The 23,895-nt window shown below is 48.8% G+C and overlaps 1 protein-coding gene across 2 annotated transcripts; it reads right to left on the bottom strand.

The window, feature by feature from the left end:
• Nucleotides 1–605: 605 nt before the first annotated feature.
• On the bottom strand, nucleotides 606–23,468 carry ILKAP (ILK associated serine/threonine phosphatase). Of its 2 annotated transcripts, none has more exons than XM_055346334.1 (12): nucleotides 23,335–23,468; nucleotides 15,570–15,635; nucleotides 15,041–15,097; nucleotides 11,922–12,041; nucleotides 10,537–10,663; nucleotides 8,326–8,432; nucleotides 7,890–7,983; nucleotides 7,518–7,605; nucleotides 6,076–6,197; nucleotides 2,980–3,099; nucleotides 1,099–1,180; nucleotides 606–897 (listed from the first exon to the last, which is right to left on the bottom strand). In XM_055346334.1, the coding sequence occupies exons 1-12, from the start codon at nucleotides 23,387–23,389 to the stop codon at nucleotides 754–756; spliced, it is 1,182 nt and encodes a 393-aa protein (XP_055202309.1). In that variant the 5' UTR covers nucleotides 23,390–23,468; the 3' UTR covers nucleotides 606–753. The 2 variants fall into 2 exon arrangements, with proteins under 2 accessions (XP_055202309.1, XP_055202310.1); XM_055346335.1 differs by having other exon boundaries at nucleotides 15,547–15,635; nucleotides 23,335–23,368.
• Between the last annotated feature and the right edge of the window lie 427 nt (nucleotides 23,469–23,895).

The following is a 23,895-nucleotide window of genomic DNA, read 5'->3' as shown; positions in this document are numbered from 1 at the left end:
GGCGAAGAGCGACACCAGCCCAGCACAGGGCCAACAGAACGCCCAATCCTAAACGGGGAGCTGGACTTCAGAGGCTGTTCCGAACAGCAGCCTGACTGCTTAGACCGGAGACTGTGTGCTTTGCATACAGGGCATCCGGGTGTGAGTCCCGGGACATCCAGCACTCCAGAGGCCTTGGGTCCCCTTGTTCTGGGAGGCCCTGCCGGAGACACACTACTCTAGAGGACAGTACCTTTGTGCACCCGTCCATTCCCCCAGCTAAGCCTCGCTTTCTGCTGCGTTAACACTGGTGGGCCTTCTTTCACACAGAGAACTGAGAAGAGCCAGAGGGCTCTGACAGCCTGTCTGGGCAGCTTCCTACCTCGGTCTCCTCCCTGCAAAATGCCACTTCCCCTGCCAGGGTCACTTCAAGGGTGAGACAGTACAGGTAAGGTGCTCATGAACTACAAAACGCTGCACACCAGGTGGCCTGTGGATCACTGTTTCAGGCCAATCCAAGATGCCAACGATGGTTTAACACGGAAAGACCCACAGCACATTCAAAAACAAACGCAACCTCTGAAGGCTCAAGAATTGCTCAAATGTGATAAAATAATACACTAGAAAAAAAAAAAAAGAAACCTTTATTTACAACCATGGGAGTCCCACAGGGGTACACGAAACACACAGAATGTGCACACACACGATGAACCTGTGAAGTCAATACCATGCCGCGCTCCCGGCCCTGCTGCGCCCTCGCTGCCCCGCCAGCCCTCACGGGGACCCTATCCGCACCACCATCACGGTGACGTTGTCCGCAGAGCCCCGCTGCACCGCCTTGTTGGCCAGCCTGTTGCAGGCAGCTTCGTAGCGGGCATCCACTGTGGGCTTCCCTTCCCGGCTCTGGATCTTCTCATCCTACCGGGCAGGAAGGGGCACCGGTCAGCGGGAGATCCCTGTCACCCTCTGAGATGCCATCTCCTTGAGGGGCTGCTCCCCGGCTGCCATCAGGGCAGGCAGCACACGTGAGGTTCACACTGGCAAAGTGGCCCGGGGGACACCTTCGTTCAGAACCCGAGCACAGCTCCACAGCTGGCACGCGCTGGTGAGCTCTCTTACCTCCAGGCAGGACAGGATGAAGTTCACGGCTTCTTCTGGGGTGAAGACCTTGAAGAGGCCGTCACAGGCCAGCAGAATGAATCTACAACATGGACAAGAAATATAACTGGGCCGTGGCAGCAAACGTTATAAAATGGTTTGGTGACAGAGATAAATACTTGTCGAGATGCTCAAAGGCTAAGGAACTTTATTCTTTGAGAGAGAGAGCACGAGCTTGCTTGAGTGGGGGCAGGAGGGAGGGAGGGAGGGTCAGACTCCATGCTGAGTGCAGAGCCTGATGCGGAGCTCAATCCTACAACCCTGAGATCACAACCTGAGCTCAAATGAAGCTGGCTGGTGCCCCAGCCAAGATTTTTTTAAAAAACCAATTTAACTCTTATGACAGAGACTGAAAACTACTTAAAAACATTTACAACTATGGAGAAAAAAAAAAACAAAAAACCAAGCGCCTGGGTGCCCAACTCTTGATCTCAGCTCCAGTCTTGAACTCAGGGTCCTGAGTTTAAGCCCCATGTTGGACTCCATGTTGGGTGTGGAGTCTACTTCAAAAAATTTTTTTTTACAGCTGTGGTATTACCCATCAAAACTGAACTCCCTTCTGTTCATCAACATATGATGATGGATTATTAACCCAAGACGTTCTTAGATGAAATCGAGGAAAATCAGGAATAAAAACATGAGGTGTTGTGGCAAATCCACACTGCGTTTCCAACACCACGTGACCGTGTAGACCTGGGGCCCTCACAACCCTCAGGAACACTCTGAGAGAGTCCAAGACCCCAGGGCAGACACTGGCTACCTCCACAGGAGGATTAGGTCCCTTTCCGAGCCTCTCCTCTGGGCTCCCAGGGAAGTCCTGGTGAACCACGGAGGACTGGAGGTGAGCTTCCCCACAGCGCTGAGGCATCATTTTTGCTCCAACACCCAGGTCTTGCTCTTCCTTCTCTGACGGGGTGCTCTGTCCTCACTGATCACACGGTGTGCCTGGAACCCAGTAGGCACAAGGCCGAGGGGGCCTCCTGCCCCCTCCAGTTTGGTGAGGACCCTGAGTGACCCAAGTGACCCATTACACTAACCCACAGCTACAACCCAGAGCAGGGGAATCTGCACAGCACGCACAACAGGGGCCTGGGGCACGGTTCAGAAAACCAGAGGAGGGGCTGGTGGAAGCCTCCCAAGACCCCACGGTGGGCAGGTGAACAGTGTCTGCACAGAGGCAGGAATGGAGACCGGGGAGGGGCGGAGTGGGCAGGGCCGTGCGGAGGCGGCACAGCAGAGAGCAGGACTGGCAGGGGCTCCTCATGAGCCTCCCCACCCCACCCACCCCAACCTTCCACAACTCCTCACTGAGGGCTGCCCTGGCTGTGGCCGGGCATGGCACCATCTCTGCAGGCAGCTTACCGTGGCCACTTCTTTCTCCACTTAAGCCCGGCTCTGCTTCAACGCCACCCCTGGTTCTCCACCAATCATGTGCTAAAAGTCAAACTCCTCAGCATGGAGCTCAGGACCTTCACAACCTGTCCCCAGAGCTGCCTGCCGTCACTCCTCCGTCACTCTCCAGGACTGGCATCCACCTGGCAGTGGGGCATACCGTCCTTCATGGCTTCCCTCTGCCAGAGGCCCAGGGATATGGCCCAAGCCTTCCAGAGCACCTCGTGCTCCCCTGACATATGGTGCTGGAATCACCCACTCACATGTGTGCTCACCCACCTGACTGGGGAGCCCCCTACAGCATAAACCAGTCTGGCCATCCCTGCACCGCCAGGCCCAGAAGTGCCCCTCACGGGGCAGCCCCCACCCCATCCAGAGTCAGAATACAAACCAGAAATCGGGAAGAGACCATGTGTACGCACACCTGTGCCTGTGGTACGGTGATGTTACCTGTCATTGGGGGTCAGCTGGCAGCGTCTGATATCTGGCACGGAAGTGACCCCACAGCGCTTGTACTGCCCATCCCCGATGGAGCGGGACACCTCCAGCACACCCAAGACACGACCGTCCCTAAAATGACGGGAAAAATAAAGACTCCATCGGACAGATCATGGGTTCACAGTCCTTGCAATTTGATCTTAAAAGCACAGCGAAAGATGGAGCCTGTGACATCTGCATTATTAGCCAGCACTGCCCTCTCTCGGCCTCAGAGACGGCTGCGTGTCTTATGCTGAATCTTCACTGCTCTAGATCATGAATATCTGCGCCGTCCTGGACGCCTCAGCCCAGGGCACCCTGACGGAACAGCCCAGCCTCCGGCTGGCACGGGGCAGCACCCAGCCTGACCTGCTCATCTGCCCACAGCCAAGTTGGACTTGACAGGCCTGGGTTGGGACCTGGCTTTGTTTTTACCCGAAAGCTCCTTTTGGTGATTTGAGCATGCAGCCAGGACTACCAACAGCTGGAATAGAAGACAGTTTGTGTTCACACCTAATCAAACTTGGAAAACACCTGAAAGTGACTATTCCCAGATTCCAAAGCAGGTTTTCTTCACCTGGGCTATGGGATAGGATTTACTTTAAACTGTATTAGCTGCAATACTCGTATGTTGAACTTTTACCTCTTCTATGTTTAAATGAGACATCCACAGATGAGAGGCGACCTATAAAGAAGACTGCATGTCACCAGAGTTCTCTGAGCAGGAGAAGGAGCCCTGATGCCGCCAAGAACAATTCAGGTGGGCCTGCATGCTCTGCAACCTCAGGCAGCTGCAAGCTCCCAGGCACTCAGACCGTCACGTCTAAGCCACAGAAGGCACACGAGGGACACGAGAGTGCTCAGCAAACACCAAAGCTGTTCATGGGGGCTCTGTGGAGGTTTCCCAAGGGAACAGGAGCTCTAGAAAGGCTAGATGGATGGATGGGTGTGGCAGGAAATGCCTCACTGGTCGCAGTGACTGCATGGGAGTCAGAATCCAGCCTGGCCGCCAGCACTTCACTGTGGCCCGTCACCCTCCCGGTGGGCACAGCTGAGTCATCAGATGGACCTGCTGGCACCTGTGGACAGCCGAGCAATCTTCTCGAGTACACTCATTGAGGCGAACAGCAAGAGGGGTTCAGAGCACAGAGGAGCAGAGCTGAAGAGTGTGTGTATGTGTGTGTCTCGGCCTCGTGAGGGCCATTCAGGAAGCAGCACAAAGCACAAGCCAACAAAGTGCCTCTTCAGTCTTCAGACACCAAGCGCTGAGGTACTGGGTGTGGACCCCCACCCGAGTCATGAACCTGCCTTGTTTCAAGACTGAGTGGCGGGTCCCAAAGACCCGCTAATGCCAGCAACTCTGTACAGAAAGCACAGGACAACTCCCGAGCGTGAGGAAGGAAAGCTGCTTTCCTCTCTGTTTCCCGGCAGAGTCCCACACCCAGTGGGCCCCGCACCGCTGGAGGGACGGTGGAGAACAGGAGCCCACAGAACCATGGACCCAGGAGAAGCCACATGTAATTCGGAGCTCGATGGGCAAGCTGACCCACGCTGTGCCCGAGTGTTCCAGCCTGGCTTCCGGAGGAGAGGAAACACACGCGAGCAACTTTTCCTGCAGGGAGATGGGACACCGGTGGCCCCGCACCACCACAGGCCTCCACCCCCGGCCGAGCCACGCAGGGCGCAAGGCCAGGTACGTGGATGCAGGCCGGAGGCTGGGTTCAGACAAAGACACCGCAGAGCAGGTGGGGGAGCAGGGATCTAGGCGAGGCCAGGGAGAATCCAACCGCCAGTCATCCTCTCCTGGGGGGCTGCGTCTGCGGGCCCACCTTCACTTCACACAGGCTACCTCACGCACCCACACAAACAGGGCAAACTGTTAACTACTGAACCTAGGCTGTTGGTAGGGTAATGTTTCACTCTTTCAAATTTTTTGTTGAAAAATTTTCAGACGAATGTTTTAATAATCCAAGTGGGAGAGTGTGGAGGCAAAGACCAAGCAGGCCGGCTGCCCTGGCCTCTGGCGAGGGATGGACCAGAGCCCGGCCCTGGGGCTCAGAGCGCCTTGAGGGGCTCATCCAAAGCCAGGCGGTCAAAGCACGTCTCTGAGGCACACCCCCCCCACCCCCGCTTGTGGTTAGTGTGGACTGGCAAACAGTAGCTGCCACACAGCCGACCCTACTGTCGGCCACAGGATGGTCAATGTCAAAATCTTTTCACAGAGCTCAGGCAAAAGCAGAATTGTAAAGCTATGAGAAACTTCTGAACAAACTCCAAGAGTCCTGCCTGCTTTCCAGGGAGCCACCGGCACCACTGGCCAGAACCGCCTGGAGCAGCAACAATGGACCACGGGGGAGAAGCTGTTTCCAAGGACAAGCAAGTGCGGTCTCACATGGCTACCTTACTGCTCGCTCATCCCAACGGAACATGACACCCGAATGGCCAAACTATAAAATGACCCAGAAGACACTGTGGCCACAGTCCTAGCGCAATGTCCTTGAAGTGCAATTCTCCTACGGTACAGAAGACGTTAGCCTGGGTCAGCTACCTTAGAGGCCCGGCACGTCTAAACCAGGGCAGGCACGCGGCCGTCAGAGACGTCCGGAGGTGAGACGGGGCCGCACACAGAGCCGGCTAAGCAGGGCCCTCTGTGCCAGGAAGCCCAGAGACGGTCTGCACGCGCTACAAAGAGCTACTGTCTTCAGCACTTCAGATTTTCTCTCTGGAGAGTTTGCCTAAAACTGTAGCTTATTCAGTTGTGACAAATGAATAGCATCTAAGAAGGTTCCTAGGCACAGAGAAAATGTTGCAAATGGAGAACTTGGATTTGAGGCAGGCCTCCTCTTCTGCGAATGCAGGGAGCCATGTTTCTGGGACCCTCTTCTGCTGCCACTTGGACATAATGTGAAATCCTGCAACATCCATTCACCTGCTTCCCCAGGTTAGACCTCGAATCGTCCCACTTCACTGTAGACTGCGTAACATGGAAGGTTCTACCCTCAGAGGTCCCACAGCCACTCTTACAGGGGCCGGCCCTCCTCCCCTGGGGCACCCGCCAGTCCCCGTCACCTGACGTTTCCTCCAGCCTTCTGTATTCTCATTCGCTCTTCGTACTGTGTGGGATTATGCTCCTTGCTGAGGCTTAAGGCTGCATGCTTCTGACTCTCCTCATTAAATCGGCACAGGATTGCCTGGGAACATGGAGATTACGACAGTCACGAAATTCAAAGTTACCAGGTAAAGACAAAGCTTTAACAATGGAATTTCAGATTTAGTCTCCTGTTGACAAACACCAGTTCGGAGGATCAAGAAATGTCACGGCAAGTGTCACAGGAGTCAAGGAGAGAAGCCCTGGCTGGTCTGCATCTCAAGTCTGGGGACAGCACCACTGGCTGAGCATAGCCAGCGGCTCCCCCACCGTGGGCTGCTGTCTCCTCACCTGGGACACAGAAGGCAGCCACCTGATGAGCATCAGAGCCCCTCCAGGTGGCACTATTCCATGAGTCTAGGGGAGGCAAAGATGGGGGCAGGCGGGTATGCTGACCAAGTGCACCTCTGTGCTCTCCCACCGCCACATCTGTCCTGTGGGCACTTCTGGGAAAACCTCAGTCTTACAGAGGAGGAAGTTGAGGCCCAGACAATAGTCACGGAGCAGAGCCAGGATACAATCATGGATCGAACTCCAAAGTTTTTCTTTCCCCCCTGGTATTACTCATGTTATTTGTTAGTCTAAACACGTGCACCGAGGATCGTCCACCAGAAAATCACCAGAATAAAGACCCACTAGGCACAGGGACTACCTGTGATTTCACTGCTGACATTTATTTATAAGTCACTCTAATAAGATGTGGGTGGGGACAGCAGGTCTGCAGATGGCCCCTGAAAAGTGGGAAGGGTCACTTCGTCACTGTGACTGCTGACAAAGCCCGAGGCTCGCTCAATGTGGCAACGGAAATGAAGGTCAGGTCTGAAGGGGGGTGATGAGGGGAGCCAGGCTGCAGGGTGTCACCCTCCAGCTTTACATCATTCTCCACAACTTGGCTGGAACACGGGGTCACCAGCGGCAAACAGACCTGAGTTTTCCTCTCTTGGCCAAGTGGCCTGGGCTTTGGACAAATGGCACATCACCTAGCACTTCTCCAGCTACTTCTGACTTTCTGAAATCACAATGATTTTCAGGGGCAAGGGTAAATCCTTTATATTATTGTCTGAGGTCGGAAAGACGCAGCTGAAAAATATTTGAGAGATTTGCAGACCGATGGCCCATAGCACGGAGACAGAGTGTACACACACACTTCACAGGGCCTAAGTGTGCCAGAGAACAAACTGCCTTAAGCGTGCGTGGCTGCTGGTCCCCCACCCAGATAGTGGACTCTGCAGAAGGGCCGGTAGTAGCCCCATACACAGACAGACTTCCACCCAGCCAGCACTCCCATCCTGCTGCACCCGTGCTGGCCGAGGGGCCGCCCGGGGAGCGTGCCGCTCTCTCAGGGAGCTCCAGAGTCACGTACCCGACTATCTCCCAGGTTGGCGATATACAGAATGTTGTCTACGGCCAGAACACACGTGGCAGTGGAGCCATCTTTCCAGGCAGGCTTCCTGGAGAGAGACACATCAGAAGTATAGTCACCACCAATAGGCCACCAACGTCGAGACTCACTTCCAGAGCTGACTGCTCAGCGTCTTTTATGCTTCAACGTGGAAGGTTTGATAACCTTAGACTGTTTCAGATCTAGTTAACAGTTATGAGAGCTTACTCAGGCTCGGTACTTTTCAGACAGTGAGCACTGTATTAAACTGTCAGAAGACCTAAGTTGTGTTTAAGGAAAACCACACATAGACACACAGACACCACTCACACGTCTTTATGGGGCCACACTTACTGGCTTGAAGCTTGTTTAAGGAACTCTTCATCAGTATGCTTAAAAGTGTCCAAAAGGCATCTCTTCACGGTTTTCTCTACACTGATTACATCTCCTATCACAGAAGGAACAAGACAACACATTCTTAAGAGGAAATTCTGCTCTTGCTGCCATTTTGTTTTTGTTCCATAACCAAGAACATCTATACGTCCTCACTGGTGAGGCAGGGTCCACCTAGCAGCCTCCTCACACACAGACATTCCACGCAAGGTGCCACCACGAGGATAGAAGTCCTGTGCCAGCACCCTGCACGTCCACCACCTGCTCACCTCGGGGCCCATTCCCTCCGGCCCCACCTTCAGAGACCACTGGGGACTCTCCCACATGGCTCGTCTCCCCGAGTTACACAGATGACAAACACCAAGACAAACACAAACCGATTCTGTTCTCATCACACCTTTAGGAAATTTCCTGATTAAGTTCTGATGCAGATTCTGTGCAGCAAATTTTGAGGCTCGGATTCCTCCATGTCCATCAAAAACAGCAAAATATGAAACCCGAGTACTGGAAGAATGAACCGATGGTTAGAGATTTTCACAAAGATTCCCCCTCTCCACTAAGGCCTCTAAATCTTTTTTTTTTATATATTTTATTTACTTATGAGAGTAAGCAAGTACACGCATGAACCCACACGCAGGGGGAATGACAGAGGGAGAGGGAGAAGCAGGCTGCCTGATGACCAAGGAGCCAGACGTGGGACCTGATCCCAGGACTCGGAGATCATGACCTGAGCCAAAGGCAGACGCTTCACTGACTGAGCCACCCAGGCGCCCCAAGGCCTATAAATCTGATCTCAAACAATGAGCATTAATGAGACAAAAGATATCCTCTGGTAAGACACCACACTGTCACAAATGAAAAAAAAGGACACAGCATTAACAGGGACAAATGTTGAAATAACTTGCATGGTATTCTCATTTTTAAAAATTTATTTACTTGAGTAAACTCTACACCCAAAATGGGGCTTCAACTCACAATCTTGAAATCAAGAGTTACATGCTCCACCGACTGAGTCAGCCAGCAGACCCACATTTTTAACTTTTAATTTAAAAAAATCACAAAAATTGGGATGCCCGGCTGGCTCAGTCAGAAGAACATGCAACTCTTTGATCTCAGGGTTGTAGATTTGAATCCCATGTTGAATATACAGATTACTTAAAAATAAAAATTAAAAAAACTTAAAAATAAAACAAAGTTAAAGACACTTTTTTTGCATAAGTCAAGACCTATGAACTGAACTCTCAGTGAAGATGAGAGCTTTTTTCTATTTAAATCAGATTTAGTTTCAAATGCTAACACATTGATAAACAATTACTGATCCAAGACAAAGAAAAACATCTAGGAGAGCAGAAGGTAATTCCAGAATTGTTAGACTGATTCAACATTTAATTCTTGAGGTCCATTTTACCACTCATCCCTTTTCCCCTTCCAAACTCTGCCAGAAAATGTGCATGTATGGAATAAATGCTATTAATGATTTGAACTGTTCTGAGAAGAATAAAAATGCCTATGAGAAACGACATTTATCCTACAGTTGCGTTTTTAAACATGTTTCAAGTTCCTTTTCAACAGAGACATCATGAGCCATGAGAGAAAAACCTCACCTGGTTCCTAAGCCAGAACAGTTCTCTTACACGCATGGTACTTGCTGGGGGTGGTTTAGGGATCCCATTAGATCCACTCCCCTGGGGCTCTTTACCAGTCCCTTTCCTGGCTTCTAAAGTAACTCCGAAGCACACTCCAGGTGAGCAGTGGCAGCCTAACAGTCACCTCTGCACATGACCAGGTATCCTGCAGGCTCCAGCACACTGTATGCTGATGACCAACTAGTGTCAGTTAATGAACGTAACATATTGATTATGTGATTATGGAGACCTGCTGGGGTATACACTATGTAACTGTGTAGCACGCACGTTACTGTACGTGAATATATAATGCATGCTAACCTACCTGGGTAGGACAGACCTTCATGTCCTACCTTCTGGTTGTCTTCCTCCATGCCTAACACAGCTTATTCAAAGGCTTCACCTGAGTTTGTACAGTTGCAGGAAATTTTTCACTGGTTTTCTTCTCCCTGACGCCATTTCTGCTTTTTGTTCTTTCGGGGCCCTATTATACCAGCAATCCTTGATTCCCACATGCGGCTGTAATTAGCAGCTTCCCACTCTACCTACTGGCTCACAGAGTAAGAATACTCCCTACTGGAGGCTCTTCAGATACTGATGAAGAATACCACACCCCAAAGACCCACAAGGTGGAGGGAGAGTCCTCTCCCATTAACAGGTTTCTCAACTTCAGCAGGAATGACACCTGGGGCTGCACAGTTCTCTTCTGCAGGGCTGTCCTACACACTGTGGGACATTTAGCAGCATCCTGAGCCCCCCCCCCCAGGAGATGTCAGTGGCACACCCCTCCACCTGACACCCAAAAATGCCAAGGAGGGGGAAGTCCTGTGCAAAATCAACCCCTTCTGAGAACTACTGACACCGAACCCAGCGGTCCCAGTGAAATGACATTCTTTCTAATGAATACAAACTGAGCACAGTCCAAACCTCCAGTCAGGACAGAGACTTATGCCAAGCAGGCTTGCTGGAGCATGGACACTCACATGAGGGACGATGGGGGCCTACATTCCTCCGTGATGTCGTTCAGGATGACGTGGGCGTCCTGCATCTCCTCCCGCTCACCCTTCCGCTCCGCCACATAGCCTTTCAAACCAAAGATCACTGAGGAGGCTAAGGAAAACAAAACAAAAAGCCAATACAAAACTGTGCTCTTCCCTCCAGAAGCCCTAGCCCCAGAGCAAATGAGAGGGAACTCTGGCTGTTTCACTCAGTCACGTCCTAATTGCGCACATAAATAAGCTGTACCCCTGGAGCCTGCTACATTCCTAGCTGCATGCCTCTGACTAAAATCAGACCACTGTTGGACAAGGACAGTCTCCAAAGCTCAACAATGAAGAGGAGGCAGCAGAGGGCAGCACACTAGTACAAACAACTCTGGCTAAGGCATTAAGTCAAAGTACCAGAGCAAGGAATGTGCTGTCATCCTGAACCGGGGCAAGGAATTCTGTACCAGCCTAGTTGAGGGAAATGCCAGGAAGTAGAGTTTATCCGACATGCCCTGTTGGACATCTGAAAATATTGATTTCTGTGCCTGAGGCTGGTAAAGAAATTGAGCCAATGATAAGATAGGTACTTCTACTCCGAGGAAAAGAAGAATAAAGGAGTCCATTGGAGGCACAGCAGCCTATTTGTATTTAATGGCTAGGCTAAGCTCATTTTCAGACACCCTAGGGCCATGTAAATACTAAAGTGGACACTTTTCACAGAGCCGTTGCTGGTAGAGCACAGTGCTTTTGATCCTATGGGCAGCAACAAAGTGAAGACCCGCCCTTACACTGAGCTAGTAATAGTAATAACCCTGTCGCACACCTGCCAGGCCAGTGCGCCTATGGCTTTCATCTCAGATCTCTGGGGCACAGGACAAAGTGGCCTGGTACAGTGTGAACATCCACAGCCACCTCTCTTTCACTGATCTTCTCTACTGACAATTACAAAGCTGATGACAAATTTCGACTGCTCTTTCTAACCTCAGGCTCTCTCTTGGGAAGTTGCCTGCTGAGCTAACCACAGAATTCAAAGTGCTTGTCCACATGCTGTGAACAGAGAGGGAGCCTGGGAGAAAGCGGGTGCAAAATAACAGAACAGTTCGTTAGAGATGGTCAAGTCAAACAACCTCAGTGTTTTCACCCTTGAGGAACAAATGCAGGTTTCATGTCTGACCAAAGGTAGGGTAAAGGATGAACAGGCAAAGGAAAGAGAGGAAGCATGAGTAAACTCGGAAATCTGTTTGCAAAGAGAAAGCCCCACTAGCTTCTCAAACAGAGACACAAAAAGGAAGCGCCACAAATCAGAAAGCGGAGCTCAACTTTGCTCTGGGTTGTTTTAAAATATGAAGTCTAATACATTTGTTTTCAAACTGTCTGAAAACCTTTACAAACTTTCTTTTCCACAAGCTCTTCACTGCCATTCTTCTCTTCTTCAGAGGCTTTTCTCTTTGCTCCTTTCCCTTCACTCTTTACCGTCTGGGACATCGACGTGTCAAGAGGACCTAGACACAAAGAAAAGCCAGACAGAGCCACAGCTGTAGATGGGTAGAAACAGTCCCTGGCAGCCCAAACTCCACCCCAACCCAAGAGACAACAGAACGTGGTGCACGAGCGCGGGCAGAGAGGCAGGCATAGTGGTCACTGCTCTGACTTTGAAGGGGGGGGGGTGTGTGTGCTCAGGGCCCCCACATGGGGGGGGGGGGCGCGGCACCACAGGATAAGATCCAGGTCCTGCCCAGACCAACTGTGAGGGGACTTGCAAGGGAGGGCTCTCAGTGGTAAAACACAGAGCCCATGTCATTGGGGCTGCAGCATGCATATGATGTCTCATATCCACAGGCTCTCATTTACAAACAGGGAAGTTTCCAAGATCTGCCAAGTGACACATCCTAAACAAGTCAAAAAGTAGTACATCCCAAAAGGGGGTTAAAATGAGGTCAATGTCAGGCTTTGAGAACTCCTGGTATCATGAAAGGCAAAACACGACTGCTGAACCCGTTCATGCTTGCAGAGGGATGAATGTGTACTCCAAACAACGCTAGGAGCACCTGCAGTGTGCACCCGTTTCGGAAGGAGAAAAGTCTCATTTTATCTCAGCTCTGCTGCTCAGAGAGGTGTGCCCTCAAGGCAAGCTACTCAACCTTCCAGTCTCAGTTTCTTCATCTGTGACACAGGGAGGGTACTGTCATCTCAGAAGGTGGCTTTAAAGCCGACAGCGACAGGTGTGTAAAGCATTTATCACGGTGCCTGGTTCATCATGTATCCAAAAAATGGCAGCCACCATCATGATAAAGGGGTCTAAGTATCCTCTGCATTTCAGTACAAAAGCAGGCAACCGTTATTCAACTATTCTTTGCCAGACATTTCTGAGCACTGAGGAAAAAGGGAAGAAAATGTCCCTGCCCTCAAGAAAAGTCAATTACTTGCAAAAGGACAGGTGTCTGCAACAGTAGGACATAACACACATGTCCTGTCCCACATAATCAGGCACATTAACTGAGAAAAGTTCACAGATGTTCCCATACTTTCCCCCAGAGGCCTCTCTAGTGGCCTCCTGTCACTTACTGTTTGTTCCTGCTTTCCCAGTATGTACGTAAAACAATCTTCCTCTCTTTTAACTTGCAAACAGAGACCTTTTTATAGCTTTGTTGTTGACTCCTGATTGAATTACAACGTAGTCAGAGAATATGGTCTGTATATGAAATCGATTCCTCATGGCACTTACTTTATGGCCTAGAATGTAGTCAATTTTTGTAAATAGTGACTATGTCTTCTCAAGAAATCCAATATATTGGATGCAAGGTTAGATTCTATAGCCAAAAAAATCAAGCTCATTAATAATGGTGCTGAAATCTTCTATGTTGTTACTAGTTGACTGTCTTTTGCCCTGTGAAGAACTAAGACACAGCTACGGTAAAGTTACTGTCTTGTGTTAAATCTGTTAGGAGCCCTGTTTGCACACGTTAACTTTCACATTAACTTTCATTATAAGAATACTGTCCTGGGTGGCTCAGTTGGTGAAGCATCTTCTTGGGCTCAAGTCATGATCTGAGTCCTGGGATTGAGTCCCCATCAGGCGCCCTGCTCAGCAGGGAGTCTGTTTCTCCCTCTGCCCATCTCTTCAACTCATGCTCTCTCTCAAATAAACAATCTTAAAAAAAAAAAAAAAAGGATACTGTCTTTATTGGGAAGGTTTTAGGCTTAACTCTGTGAGAATGCTGTACTGCTTTAGTATGGATACACAGCCCTGAAAACCTGAGAATTCTTATGCAAGATGATTATAATAACCTTTTATAAATACAGGAACTTTTCCTAATTTAATTTAGACAATCTAGACTAATCCTGATGATTTTTATGTAATGAATAAAAAAAAAAATCTACTTGAAAGGTAGCATGTGGGGATCCTTGGGTGGCCCAGTGGCTGAGTGCCTGTCTTCGGCCTGGGGCATGATCCTGGAGTCCCGGGATTGAGTCCCACATCAGGCTCCCTGCATGAAGCTGCTTCTCCCTCTGCCTCTCTGCGCCCCCCCCCCCGCGTCTCTCATGAATAAATAAAATCTTAAAAAAAAAAAAAAAGAAAAGAAAAGAAAGAAAGAAAGAAAGAAAAAAAGAAAGGCAGCATGTATTCCACTTAATGACATAAAGAAGGTTCTTACACCGGAAGAGAACTGCATATGAAAATAGCCTGCATTCCCCCTGTCTCCCCCTTACACTCCCATCCTGCACCTCCTGCCCTGCCCCTACCTGGGGAATTCCCTGTGAGGAGCTCCCAGTGTGTCCACATGGATGAACAGATCCATCACTGTGACAACAGACAGGAACCTCTTGTTTTCCCCTCTACCTACCTGGAACTTCCCTCTACCTAACTGGGATGTTACGGAAACAGGTGGAACCAATGTTTATAGGCTTCACAAAAAAAAAATCCAATCAATAAAGAGAAGTATAAGGACTGACTGGAAATAATCAACTAAAGTCTTGACTTTCAAGAAAATTCCTGCACAGGGTCTGTGCCAGTCACTAAACCAGTGTCATTCAGATTTCATTTTCTAAAGATCAGAATTTTTTTTTAATCTAAGTGCCATGAAAGACAATACCATCCATATATACAGATTCAGGGATATTAAATATATTTTAACTATTTCATATATTTAGATACTTCTGCTGAATATATTTAAGTCTGTCAGGAACAGACAGTGGAAGAGGCAGACTCCTTTTTTTTTTTAACATCAATAACAAAGTTCAAATGACTAAATTCTTAATTTTTAAAGTTATTTGCGAGAGGTTGAGCCCCAAGTAAAAAATAATTACCAAAAACTGATGCAGGTATTCTTTTTGCTTCCACCTGATGGTATCTATGTATTTATTTTAATAAATCTCATGCTATACTTACTGTCATACTAAACCCTATTAAAAATCTATTAATAAATACATTTTACATAAGAATAAATTTTTTATGCACTATTTCCATCAGCACCCTGATTTTTTTTTCCCTACCACTTACCTGAATCGCCACTGCTGGCTGGTGGGAGATCATCAAAAAGCAAAGGTCCCCCTGACCCTGAAACACAGCAGAACATTGAGTGAGCCCACAAAACCTGGGTGAGGCTTAAGTTTCAGAATCCATCCCACCAGGACACCTATGCAGGTCATTGAAATAAACTCAAAAGTTCTCGTGTCAATCCAATGGCAACTCATACCTCGGTAAATAAGATCTTGAACCTATTTTTTTTAAAGGTCCTCTCAATTCAAAGGAAACAAAAATCTGCCTGAAAGAGTTAAGTCTTATTTCAGCTAGTAAAATAAACACTCAAATGAACCAGAGAAAACTGCTCAACACTTTTATGCAGTTTCTCAGGGCTAGCGACTAGCAGATTTTTCTGCCTTACCTGATGCCATGGATTCAAAACTTAAGACAGTCCAACACCTAAAACATCTGTGTGTTGAAAATGGGGGAAAGGGAGAAAGATTCAGACAACTACAACCCCAGGATGACACGTTGACACACACCTGGGAGAGCCTGAAGACTGTACCTGAGTCAGTACTGCTGGCCGGAGGGAGGTCATCAAAAAGCAGAGGTCCCTTCTGAGCTTCTTTGCCTAGAACACAGAGCGCCTGCTTAAAAAGCATTTGGTCACCAGCCAGGGCAGGTGTTCAAAGGGGGAGGTCTTTTAAGATGTTTGCTATTAAATTCAAATTTTCTCCTCCTCCTTGGACAAAATTCTAAAAAGTATTTTCTTGGCAGCTACTTAGTATGAACATTTGCTTCCAACAGTTAGAGTTAACATAAATGTAATGAAAGATGACCCAAAGGCATCTGAAGGGTCACTGGGTATTTTGAGAAAAACAAGTATTTTTCTCCATAATTTCGTTCCTGCAAGTAACAAACATCGAAAAATTTTTTCAAAAAAATGAATCCGGGGGGGGGGGGGGGGAATACTGATTCTAGAACAAGAAAACAATTATTTGGCCCCTCAAGACAAAAAGTCAGAGACAGAGGTCTCTCTGCCTGACCAAAGATCTATGGTATTAAAAGTTGGATTTTAATAGCATTCTGAACAAACCACCCACGAGGATCTCAAACAAATGAGCACAGAGAAGGTGAGAGGCTGATGGAAGCAAATCTGTGTGGATGCAGCATCCCCGGCACAGTGCCCACTTCAATTACTACCTATGGAGAAAATGAGGAATTTCAGATACTCCAAGATAAACTCAGAAGAAAGCGGGGAATTTTTAAATCTAAAAACCTGAAGAGCAGGGCTCCTGGGTGGCTCAGTCGGTGAAGTGTCTGCCTTCGGCTCAAGTCATGATCTCAGGGTCTTGGGATGGAGCCCCCCATCGTCCAGCTCCCTGCTCAGAGGGGAGCCTGCTTCTCCCTCTCCCTCTGCCGCACCCCCTGCTCATGCTCTCTCTCCCTCCCAAATAAGTAAAATCTTAAAAATAAATAAATAAAAACCTCAAGGTTTACATCCTCTTTTGGTGTGTATAAACATAAATATATATAATATAAACATACACAAAAATATAAAACAAAGTTTTATACTCAATTATCCCTTTCCACGTAAAATCTAACCAGCATTCCTTATTCTCCAAGCTTTCCCCAAAATTTCTATTTCAGCTATTAAATATATGAATTGGTACACAGGAACATGGGGGGAAACAAAGGGCTGAAGATGCAGGCATGCGCAGGCCCATCCTATGAAGTTGCCCCACTTCTTGTTCCTTAGAGCTCAAATATAGAAATGGACTCATTTAAAAACCAGTTCAACTGTATGCTCCAAAAGGCTCATTTACAGTGACATTTTGCCTCTATGTAGAAATGAGCTGGGTATCAATTCTTCAGTTCTTAAAAAAAAAAAAAAAAGGTTTTATTTATTTCAACATATTAGAGAGAGCACATGCCCACAGTGGGAGGAACAGAGGGAAAGGTACAAGCAGACTCTGCGCTGAGCCCTACAAAGGGCGATCCCACAACCCTTAGACCATGACCTGAGGCGAAATCAAGAGTTGGGTGCTTAAGCAACTGAGCCATCCAGGTGCCCTCAATTCTACTCTTTTAAAAACAAAAAAGGAGGGAAGCCTGGATGGTTCAGTCAGTTAGGTGTCTGACTCTTAATCTCAGCTCAGGTCTTGATCTCAGGGTCATAAGTTCAAGTCTGTCACTGGGCTCCATACTAGGCATGGAGCATACTTAAAAAATAAAAAAATAATAATTAAAAAAAAACAAAAATCTAAATTAAAATTTAGAAACTCCAAGGAAAAACTTCTTCCAGAGTTTTTAAGTCAAGTCTCTTAAATATCTGATAAATTCCTAATTGAACAAAAAAGTAACTCTTCTGCTGTATACCCTAATTCAAATGGGAAATTTCTACTCCATGAAATTATACTGTCATCCCTTAGGATTTCCCAAACTAAATAACTACAAATACTTTCATTTTTCTCACAAGTGATATAAACACTCTACAGGAGGCATTCAAACAGCAGCATCACAAGAACACTGAATGGCATTTAGAATGACCACTTACTCTGTAATCCTCCTACAAGAATCCCTAATATTCTAGCAGGGCACTTTCAAGAGGAACCCAAACCAAAGTAGGTGTAAACATCAAATGCCCATTCTCCTACAGACTCACAACTGTATGGGAGGGGCGCCTGGGTGGCTCAGTTGGTTAAGAGTCTGCCTGTCGCTCAGGTCATGATCCAGGCGTCCTGAGATGAGTCCTGCGTTGGGAAGGCTCCAACTCCAGACTCAGTTGGGAGTCTGCTTGTCCCTCCTGCTGCACACTCTCAAATGAATAAAGTCTTTTTTTTTTTCCTCGAATGAATAAATTCTTAAACAAACAACAACCCCATACGGGATGATGCAGAGCAAGCACCTCAGTGGGGCCAGAGAGTAAGGCATTTGGGAAGAGAGAACATCACAGGAAGGAGTCCAACCTGAATAGCAATCAACCTTTCCACCACTTGGGCCAGGGCAGAGTTTAATTTTCGAATTAAACTATCCATCTAAATCGTCTTTCCACTGCCAATATCCAAGGGGGAAGTCCTCCTTCCCAGGTAATACATTTTCAGTTCTTGCAAGCATTCCTCACCCAGAGCTTCCAGCTTAGCACCAGCCTGGCTTCTGTCCTTTGGCTATAACTCTGAATTAGTGCCCCGATCTGAGCACCATCCCCAGACAGTGGCCCATCTCCTCATACTGAGTCGAATGAGCCTCCCCACTCCTTCTCACTCACTCTGAGTGCTATTTCAATTAAACACTAGATCATCTCATTTTTTTGATCACATCTAAGAACGGCTCTTAAAAATAGGCCCTATTCCAGTGCTCTACACATTTCTAATGCACTGAATCCTTGAGTACTATTATTACTGTTCCTTTCTGAGGAGGTGACTGAGGCACTCAGTGAAACTGAGGGAGAGCCAGTGAGGATTGGGCAGTCAAATCCAGGCATCCTGGTCTCCATCCATGCTCTTGCGAGGGGCCACACTGCTTCCACATACCATCTCACTCAACTGCTCCAACAATCCTACAAAGATAATCCCAAGGCTGTTGATCTCTGAAATACTTTTTGCATTATTGAAAAGATCACTTAGAATAGCTTATATTTGGATTCTTAAAAAAAACAAAAACAAAAACGGCGGGGCACCTGGCTGGCTCCATCAGTAGAGCACATAACTCTTGATCTTGGGGTTGTGAGTTCTAGCCCTACATTGTGTGTAGTGATTACCTAAAAATGAAATCTTAAAATATAAATCTGTAGGTGATAGATGTTATAATGGAAACTTCTGATTAGCCAGAACCTTACATTCCATTTTGGATAAATAGCAATCCAAAGTATTTGGGTCTGCAAAAATTAGACACAGTGGGACTAGGACCCAAAACTCTGGAAGAAGGCGCCTCAAATTCTAAATACAAGACCCAAATAAAGAATGAAACAAGACTGAAGACAATTTTTCATTACAGTTAACCTCATCTCAGTTTTGTTTTGACCTATCCATGTTCTGATGCTAAGTCTACTGAAAGCCATACACCACGCTGAGAAAAATACTCTTGGGTTGATCATATTCATGTCAGCTTTACTAATACAGATACCATGTATTGGTAGGTACAATAAGTATTTTGCCTTAACTGTCCTTTATACCTGTATTTTTTTCAACTACAAAAGCAATACATCTTTTCCAAACACTATAGAGGCCTTATAAAAAGAGCCCACTTCCCCACTAAAGTAACAGGTGTTTCTTCTGAGCCGATGCACTTGTGTATGTGCATTTTAATTTTTAAAAGGCAGATGCGTACTACACAACACTCTCCATATAACTCTGTTCATGTAAGCCCTCAGGGCATGTTCCAGGCCAGTTCGTCTGGGCCCAACAGCTCTGTGACTGTTCTGTGTGGGAGGCACTGCCGCTCATTGTCCAATTCCCTTAGGGATGGACACGTAGGCTAATGCCAGGTTCTCACATGACAATGATGCCACAGTAAACAACCTTAGACATATATCCTTAATCTGCTAGACTACTGGGTCAAAGGGTATGAGTGGTTTAAATGTGATAGATGCCAAAATGTGTTTCCAAAAAGGGTGGTAGTGTCCACTCCCAACACACTTGGTAAGAACGGCCATTTCTCTCCATCCTCACCAGCATGCTGCCAATTTTTAATCTGACTGGTGAAAACATGGTGCATTAGTGATTGGCTATTCCTTTCCTCTGTGACTGAGGAAACTAAGGACTTGTCCTGGCTGCTGCTCATTTGCATTTCTTTTTCCATAAACTGTCAGGATACAGCCTTTGCCAATTTCAAATGGGTTAGGTGTCTTTTTATTAATGTGTATGAGCCTTTCCTTTATTAGGGATCATTCATAATGCGTACAAGATTATTTTTTTAAGGATTTTATTTGAGAGAAACAGACTCCCCACCGAGCAGGGAGCCCAACCGGGAGCTCTTTCCAGGACCCTGGGATTATGACTTAAGTCGAGGCATCGGAGCCACCCTGGCACCCCTACAAAGTTATTTCATTGCCTTTGTGGCATTTTGTCCTGCAGAAATTTTTATTTTCACATGATCCGTTTTAATTTCTCATGAGTTTTTTTTAATTTTTTTTAATTTTTATTTATTTATGATAGTCACAGAGAGAGAGAGAGAGAGAGAGAGAGAGAGAGAGAGAGAGAGAGAGGCAGAGACACAGGCAGAGGGAGAAGCAGGCTCCATGCACCGGGAGCCCAACGTGGGATTCGATCCCGGGTCTCCAGGATTGCGCCCTGGGCCAAAGGCAGGCGCCAAACCACTGCGCCACCCAGGGATCCCTCTCATGAGTGTTTTTTTCTTCCTTATCTCTGAAGTTTTACAGTTAGTGTGTGTTTTTTTTTTTTTTTTTTGTAACATCTTAACCTTTATTTTATATTTAGATCTCCAGGGGTTTTTTTTGGAAGGAAGTATTTTGAAGATGACCTACCATGCAATATTTACTTATTCCTGACGGCTGACTACTTACTGCCAAAGCAACTTTAAACGAGGACACCTTAACTTGTTTGGGGATTACCAATTATTAGCTGTTGATCTTAAAGACATCAAGGTAGCACTTTTAGTTAGGGGTAGGGTATAGCAGAAAAGTTTCGTTCCTGTCTGATAGGGGTGTACTTCCTCTTTTAAGTGACTCATTACACACAAAAACTTGATTCAGTCAACAATCAAATCTGTAAGTGCTGGCATGAAAACCACTCATTTAGCACAAAATCTGAAAACATTTATTAATGCGTTCCTTCTACATTTTTCTTCAGACCATAAAAATTAAGAGGTTTGGAGGCAAGAACATTAGATGGGATGTTTAAAACAAAAATTAAAGAACTAAATACACTTGATGTGATCTGAACACGTGAAAGTTCCTCCCTCTGGACACTCACAAAATCCAGTTAAGAGTGTATTTTGTTCCCTTTTAAATAGCTGTTAAAGTTAACAGCTCATATACTAACATCTAAGCACTAGCACCCACTAAGCACTGGCCATGTGCAGCACCTGTGCTAAGCACCCAGCATGCAGTGCTCTCTCTAATGCTTGCGTTAACAGTAGGAGGCGGCAATCCTATTTTACAGAATGGTCACAGAAGGTGGGACTTAGTAGATTTGAAACCCGTTTGATTACATGTCCAAAACCACTCTTCTCTGGGGCTGTGAAAAGGAGTAGGTCTTTTATCGTTCCCTGCATCAGCTCAGAAATTTGTGGCACCTGCACGTCAAGCGTGAGGGTCATGATGGTGCAGTTTTTGCCTCATCTTCCCATCCACTTTATGAAATCAACCTTATTTTCTTTTCATTTTACTCCACTTTTATCAATCGATATCGATTTTCTGAAACAAAGTATAGCATTTAAATTAGCTCTTCAAAAATCACGTTTTTGGGATCCCTGGGTGGCGCAGCGGTTTGGCGCCTGCCTTTGGCCCAGGGCGTGATCCTGGAGACCCGGGATCGAATCCCACGTCGGGCTCCCGGTGCATGGAGCCTGCTTCTCCCTCTGCCTGTGTCTCTGCCTCTCTGTGTGTGTGTGTGTGTGTGACTATCATAAATAAATTAAAAAAATAAAATAAAAAAAAAATCACGTTTTTGCTTTTTTTTTTTCCCCACAAGGTAGTGAAATCAGATGCTGTTCTTGTCCAAATGATTTTTTTTTTTTAACCCCTAACAGGTTAAATCACATCTTGTCCGTTTTACTAACTGCCTGTCAGGATAACTGTGGACCCCAACTCTATCACACTCACGTTAGTATTTATCCCGCTCAGCTTCCTGTCACTTGCAAATTCAGAAAGCATGCCTTCTTTGTTTTTAAAGCTACTTTTAAAAATACACTCAGCCCTGCAGGGCCTGTGACGGCATCATCGGTGCTCTTCCCACAAGCCGGGAGCGGTTGGTTCACTAATCCACTTTCCAGGGAATGGGGGTTTGAACACTATGGAGCCACTCTGCTGCCCTGGCATCTCAGGCAGGGTTGGCTGTGCCCTATGCTCCCCACTGCTTTTGGGGGCAAGCTGCCAAGTACCAACTTGTAAGCCTCGGTTGTCCTCAGATTTTGTATCCTCTAAGGGTGCCTTTCTCCTGTGCAAATTAATTCCAGGTAAAAAAGTCAGGGAGTTTTTTTTTTTTTTTCCCCTTCTTTTCTTTAAATGCTAGGTTTACAGGCACATCTGCAAACCCAAATTCTATCCCAAACATATTCAGAGAGAAGGTATACTCCATCAACAGGATAAAGGGGGAGGAAAAGAAAAGAAAAAAAAAATATATATATATATACAAAGCCAGAGTTTTTGCCTACAACTAGAACAATCTAGAAAGTGGATGGCTCAAAGACAGTTATTCGGCTGTTCCTGTACCGTCACAGTGGAAAGTGGGGAAAGAGCAACGGTACCATTATTGGGAATAATGGCCCCATAAGGGCCCAGCACACCGGACAAGCGGAGTCCAAGCCCGGAGGAGCAAGGGGGGGACCAAATTGCAAATTCAAAGAAGCAGTTTAAGCTCACTCCCTCCTCCACGCTGGTGCGCGCGGGGCAGCCAGAGGACTGAGCATCCCCCACCCCAACCCCGCACCCCCCAGAAGGTTCCCTTACCTAGAATCTCTGCAAATCACAAGTCTCCCAGCGTCAGAGGCCCAATTCCAGCACCGCCTCCTTCCCCACTCTTCCTGGGCGCACGACAAACCTCACTCCTCCGGGCACCCCGCATTTCCTGCAGCCCCTAACTCTGGCCAGTTTTGATTATAATCGCTTGCTTTCAGATTTGGCTCTGCAGGCGAAGGCTCCATCTACTGCCCCCCCCTCCCCCGGCCCCCCGCTTCCTGCTGGGCGGGCGGGTCGGAATCCCCCGGGGACCTTGACCACGCAGCCTCCGGGGCCCAGCCTGGAGGCCCTCCCCGGCCCGGTGGGAGGGGGAGCCTGGAAGTCGGAACTCGTCCTTAAAGTTTCCCGGGCCGGGCTCGGGAAGGAGACCCCGGGGCGGCGCGTCCCCGCAGGTGCGCACGCGGCCGACGGCGGCACCGGCCCCGGGCTCGCGGAGGCCCAGGCGCGCAGGCCCGGCGGCGCGGGCAGGACGGCGGAGCACCCCGCAGGCCCGGCGCCGGCCCCGCAGCCCGGCCCCGCAGCCCGGCCCCGCGCGCGCGGGCCCCGCACACAAAGGACGCGGCGGCCGAGCCCCCCCCCCCCCCCCCGAGCGCCCGACAGGCCGGGCAGGCCGCGCGGCCCCCGCTGCGCCGCCGCCCTCCCCTCCCCTCCCTCCCTCCCCTCGCCGGCCGGCCGGGCGGACCCCGCTTACCGACAGCCGGGCGCGGCGAGCGCTCGGGCTCCGGCAGGTCCCCGAACAGGTCCATGGCCGAGGCTGGGCGGCGGCGGTCGCGGTCGCGCAGCCCGCGGGCGGCGGCAGCGGCGGCGGCAGTGGCGGCGACGGCGGCGGCGGGGCGGTGGCGGCCCAGGCGCCGTCAATCACGCGGAGGCGGGCCCGGCCCTCCACCAATCGGCGCGCGGCGTGGCCCGGCCGCCCCAGAATCCTGCGCGCGGAGGGGCGGGGCGGAGCGGCGCGCGTGCGCGCAGGCTGCGTTCGCGGGGTGGGCGGGGCCGACGCCGCGTTCGCCACGTTCCCCGCAGGCGGCGGGGCGGGCTCTTCCTGCGGTTGCCCCGCCCGCGTGCGGTGCGCAGGAGGCGGCGGCCGCGGCGCGGCGGTGCTGGTGTCCGGAGCCGCGCGGCCCCTTGGTCCTCACACTGCCCCGCGGGGCCTGCTTCCCGGCCCGTCGTGGAGACCGAGCAGCGGAGGTGGCCCCGGGCGCCAGCACGCACGGCGCGGAGAACGAGGGGCGTAGGGCGCCTCCCTCCACCTGTC

This window comes from Nyctereutes procyonoides, unplaced genomic scaffold (assembly GCF_905146905.1).
Source record: "Nyctereutes procyonoides isolate TBG_1078 unplaced genomic scaffold, NYPRO_anot_genome, whole genome shotgun sequence".
NCBI classification, from domain to species: domain Eukaryota; kingdom Metazoa; phylum Chordata; class Mammalia; order Carnivora; family Canidae; genus Nyctereutes; species Nyctereutes procyonoides.
This window is presented reverse-complemented; position numbering and strand designations above follow the sequence as displayed.